The sequence below is a fragment of the Chelmon rostratus genome, chromosome 14, assembly GCF_017976325.1.
Source record: "Chelmon rostratus isolate fCheRos1 chromosome 14, fCheRos1.pri, whole genome shotgun sequence".
NCBI classification, from domain to species: Eukaryota; Metazoa; Chordata; class Actinopteri; order Chaetodontiformes; family Chaetodontidae; genus Chelmon; species Chelmon rostratus.
Window position 1 is genome coordinate 22,667,587 of NC_055671.1, and position 5,192 is coordinate 22,672,778.

The 5,192-nt window shown below is 46.5% G+C and overlaps 1 protein-coding gene across 1 annotated transcript; it reads left to right on the forward strand.

The window, feature by feature from the left end:
* The first annotated feature begins 1,607 nt into the window (after positions 1-1,607).
* Positions 1,608-4,651, forward strand: LOC121617551 (protein sprouty homolog 3). Its single transcript, XM_041952744.1, has one exon. The coding sequence runs from the start codon at positions 1,608-1,610 to the stop codon at positions 2,526-2,528; it is 921 nt and encodes a 306-aa protein (XP_041808678.1). The 3' UTR covers positions 2,529-4,651.
* The last annotated feature ends 541 nt before the right edge of the window (positions 4,652-5,192 follow it).

A 5,192-nucleotide genomic window follows, 5' to 3' on the forward strand; every position in this document is an offset into this window, starting at 1 on the left:
GCACTCGACGTTTTCTCATATCAGAGAGCAAACGTATGAAAATATTTTAAGTTAAATTTGCATGTAAACAAAACAAATCTCTCTTAAAAAGGATCAACAAATAATGTTTCAGATATCAGTGTGTCAGTTTTTAAACATTTACAAATATTAAAAAAAAACCCTCATCTTTCAAGAAACAACATCCTGATACTCCACACAAGAGAGCTGATTTTTACATTTTTTATATGCAGATATTGATAGAAATCATGTCTTAAAGGGATCTCCATACTGGCTTCAGCATTTAGCTGTGGCTGCTGTTCGGTTAGAACCTCAGACCAAAACTCAGCATACTTTATATTTATCAACTGCTTTTCTAAAAAAAAGTCATCTTTTCAAGAGGTTTTGCAGAACAGTACTGATCCATGCACTCGAGTGGTCTCACAAAGCCCAGCAGGTGAACTCTAGTCCTTCAACAGGAAACCAGTCTGTTGATTTAGGAATTCATTTTGGAATGAAACCAGTTCCTCTACAGCTTTCTGAACTCTAGCTTGCTGATGCTGCCAGTTTCTGTCTGCAGGTGGGTTTCCGCCGTGGCAGCAGCAGCTGTGCCCAACAGATGCTAAATTACAGTGTGGACCTCACGGTCGTATCTCTCTGGCTCTGGCAGGCTAATAATAGCGTTAGCCTGAGCACTGGAAAACCTCAGCGGTCATGATGACATGGCTTATGGTTGTGTGGAGTCTGTGTGGCCAAAATCTTTGATCAAGTGAAGCTTAAATATTTGGGTCAGATATAATATGTAGTATGCAGGCTACTGTTTGCTACACGTGACGTGGTGCCCCCTTTCTGCCACAACCCAGACAAATTCTTCATTTCTTCGCTTTTAAATAATTATGTGATTTCTGTTGCTCTTTAGTGTCTTCATTTAGTTTGTCTCTGAAAGCAGCAGGGTTTTCTCGCTCTGTAACACAAAATAACCTTTACTCTAATGCCATAAGAAAAGCTGTTGACACAAATCAATGACTCAATGACTGTTTGTCAGAGGCTCCGGTTTTTATTTATATTTCCACTTGTCTGAGTTGTAAAACTCTTTGCGTTCAGTGTTCTCAGAGCTCATTTGTCAGTCAAACACACACATGCTATGCTAATGCTAATGCAGTTTGACTTAGACACAGAATATAGCCTGGATTGTTCTCACATCATTAGGATCAGAGAAATTAAAGACCATGTAAATGCACATGCCTTTATATGAAAATGTTCCGTCTTATAATTTTAAAATACAAGACAGCAAGAGTACTTTAGGTGAGACTGATCATTCACTCAGCGTTGAAATGACTAGTTGATTGATTGACAGAGGATTAACAATTTGATAGCTGATTAATTAACATTAACTGGATCCAACTTCTCAAATTTCTTGCTTTCCTGTGTTTCATATTGTTTGTATTGTATTGAATATTGTTGTGATTTGGACTGTTTGTTTATGGGAAGCTATCAGGTCAACATCACTAACCACTACCGCTTCCTTTCTCTGTGTGTTTGTAGGTTTATCTGATGTGCCGTGAGAGTTGGGAGCACCTTGCCCCAGCCCCGGCCTGCAGCCCTGGTGCCACCCAGCCTGGCTCACCAGGATGGACCCTGCTCATTCATTCAGGGTGGAGCTGGACGGGCTGGACCTCCAGCAGGTCCCAGTGCTGTCGCTCGACCAGATACGCGCCATCCGGGCCAACAATGACTATGTGGACAGGCCCGTGGCACTGGAACCGGCATCTCAGTCCGGATTTTTCTTTGCCCATGATGACCGTTACCCTCATGGAGTATACCCCCACCACCCCCAGCCTTCTTTCCACTCGGCCCTGCCCCGCAGCCAAAGTCAGCAGCAGCACGCTCACCTGTCCCACCTGAGCCGTTCCAGTACTATAAGCTCTTCCATGTCTCGGACCAGTGCCACCTCAGACCAGCGGCTACTGGCAGGATTGACGCCATCTCACTCTGGCCTTGGTTCGGTGGTCCGCTCTCAGCCGAAAGGAGAACTCAAGCCTGATGCTTCTTTGGGTAAAGGCCTGACAGAGGACGAGGCTGAGTTGGGCCTTCATCTGTTCATCTGCGAGCGGTGTGGTCGCTGTAAGTGCCAAGAGTGCTGCGCTCCCCGCCGCCTTCCTTCCTGTTGGGCCTGCGGACAGCGCTGCCTGTGCTCCGCCGAAAGCGCGGTGGAGTACGGCACCTGCTTGTGCTGCGTTAAAGGTCTGTTCTACCACTGCTCCGCCCAGGATGACGAGGATAACTGTGCCGACCGGCCGTGCTCCTGCGCTCCAGCCCACGCCTGTGCCCGCTGGGGCACCATGGGGCTGCTCGCGCTCTGCCTGCCCTGCCTCTGCTGCTACCCCCCTGCCAGGCTGTGCCTTGCCCTGTGCCAGTGTGCCCACGACCGTGCCACACGCCCCGGCTGCAGGTGCAGCAACACCAACACTGTGTGCCGCAAGATTTCCGCCTCCAACCCTAACCCTGGTCACCCCTCGCTCCGTAGCAAGGCGCTGGAGAAGCCGTTATGACAGGCCTGAACGGGGGCCAGGTAAATCCATCTCCCCTCAGCCGTCGCCAAAGCAACGCTGTCGCCATCGGTGCCACAGCTGACATTGTGAAGACAATGCCATTGTGACCCACCTACCTACATACGACAAGCCAACCAACCTACCAACCCACCGTGAAGTGTTGTTCACCTGATGTACCTTGAATTTACTTCTTCTCCAGCTCAGGAGGGACCAAAGCTTTACTGTGCCTGTTCATGTTGGAGACTTCATGCCTAAAAACAAAACCTTGTCCTGAAGAAGATGAAGCTGTCGTGCTTTGCTGGACTGCCCTTCAACCTTAACCAAGACGTCAAGACAGAAATCACCTCTCTGCGCACTCTGTGGTGTAAGTTGGACGTGTTAAAATCTATTTATTTATTGTTGAACTTCCTTCCTCCTAACCCTTTGCAAAGAGAACGCACAGAGCACAGAGATGGGCAATGGACCAAATCAGGAAGGAAAGACGCCTGTGGCAGTGTGTATGGTCAATGCCAACAGAGTTTCTGGTCTCTAGAAAGAGAGAGTCAAGAGAAGCGTGGGAGATAGAGGACTTTGACCGCAAAGACATCAGAAAACTCCACAAGAGGTTGGAGAAGAAAGCATGAAGAAACAAGCATTGTGCTGCGGTGAATATCAGACTGGGACTCTGAGCAAAGCACCAAGGCATAAAGTGAGAACAAAGACACTTGTAACATACCTGTAACAACAGTTTGACACCAAAAAGGGACCATGCACTGTACAAACTGAGTGAATTTCAATTCTATTAAGCTCATTTGTAAAGGAAAAGCACTGTGAGGTAGACGGACAATGTTTTCCCCAGCAGCCTATAGCTGAATGGGGGATTATTTAACCGGAGGGAGGGTGCATCCATTGTGACTAGGCAGCGTGTGTGTGCGTGCGTGTGTGTGTGTGTGTGTGTGTGTGTGTGTGTGTGTGTGTGTGTGTGTGTCCTCCCACTGTACAACCTGTGTATGTAGAGCCTGTGTGTATGTTGTTTTGTCAGCAGAAGAAGCCTCCCTTGTCTTATTTTTAGCAGTGTTGCTTCAGTGGAGCTCTGAGGGTCTGGTCGGGTTTCCTCCCGAAGTCAGTCTGTCGCCAACCTCCCTCCTCTGACCGACCTCCTTCGCTGCCCCCACCTCCAGCCGTCTCTCCTCCTCCTCTACCACTTACCAACTCTCGTTCCATCCTCCGATCAAATGCTCTCCTCTTCTCTGAACCATCTTTGTATCTCAGTCAGTTAGTACCCTCATCCAGAATGACTTACAGTGGAAAAACAACAGCTTTAGCTCCTCAGTTCACAACGAAGACATCAATCCTGCAGCCACGGAAGTAATGATGTTTGCATTTTGACCAACCAGGTTGAACAAAGCTACAGCAGCTGAGTATGTTAAGACGGGTTACGATGGGAGAAAAGAATACCAGTCAAATTGAGGAAGTTTTTTCGAATTTCATCGTTTCCATCAAGCTTTTCGAATGCAACATTTAAAATTTGCATAAAAGCACCTTGATAGAAACACGGCTATAGTTCATTCTCCAAGGTTTTTCACATTAAAAACTAGCTCCTAAATCTTGGGTGTTAGTGCCTTAGAAGTCTTCTGGCCTACCCCTTAGATCTAATAAAAATCAGTTTGCTGCTCCTGGTAATGTGCATTATTTGGAAAAAAAAAAAAAAAAAAACATGATAAGGACCTTTTAAAAAAGGTAGAGCTAAGCTTTAATGACCTTTAAAAATCCATTAAGTCTGTGAGGGTTAAGCCCACCCCTTTCCAGAAGCTCAGGCACCGAAGATGCTCTGAGAACAGACGTTCATGAGCTTGATGAGGCCTCGTTACTGGACGCCCTCTGCCTCAGCACTCATCATGTGTTGCTCATAGGACAGGAAATTAACATATTCAAGCAAATGACAGAAAAATTAAATTTAGAGAATCCTGTACTCATTCTTTCTTTTGAAATTACCAAAGCACAAAAGTTATACAAATCACAACCAAACCCAACCAACAAAAGCCAGCTGACAAGAGGCATATTTTTCCCCATACACCCATATATCCCTCCTGCCTCATCCGTCTCTCTGCGTACACTCAGAGGGCTAAAAGCCTCCAGTTCCTGGTCCACAGAGAGTTGATCAAACAGGCAATTAGCTTCATGATAGCTCTTAATGGGCCGGAGAAGAATGGAGCGTGGGAGGGAGGGAAGTGAGGGGACAGGATGAGTGGAGTTGTGGTGTTTGGCAGATGGACAGCTGATGAGGAGCGAGGGATGCTGGGAGGAAAGAGAAAGGAGAGAGGTTGGATGGAGGGAAGGAAGAAGAGGATGTTGGTGTCACCAAGTCAGATGAGACCATGCATACTCCAAAAAAAAAAAAAAAGGTTAGAAAAAGAGCAGCACGACTTTGAGGTTAAAAATGACTTTGATCGCTTCTACTAAACTTATCAGCACTTCAGGTACAAAATCAGATTTAATGTAAAAATGCAACAGTGCATGGCTCCTCTCGGAAGGAAGGATTCAAAGCTGATAAAAACAACACACACTGCATCAGGTGTGTGTGTGTGTGTGTGCATGTACATGTTTTTAAGCATGTGTGTATGTGTGTGTGTGAGAGTGTGTGTGTGTGTGTGTGTGTGTGTGTGTGTCAGCGTGCGTCACCGA

Coding starts and splice junctions, on each gene's coding strand:
- LOC121617551 (XM_041952744.1), top strand. CDS start 1,608: ATGGACCCTGCTCATTCATTCAGGGTGGAGCTGGACGGGCTGGACCTC.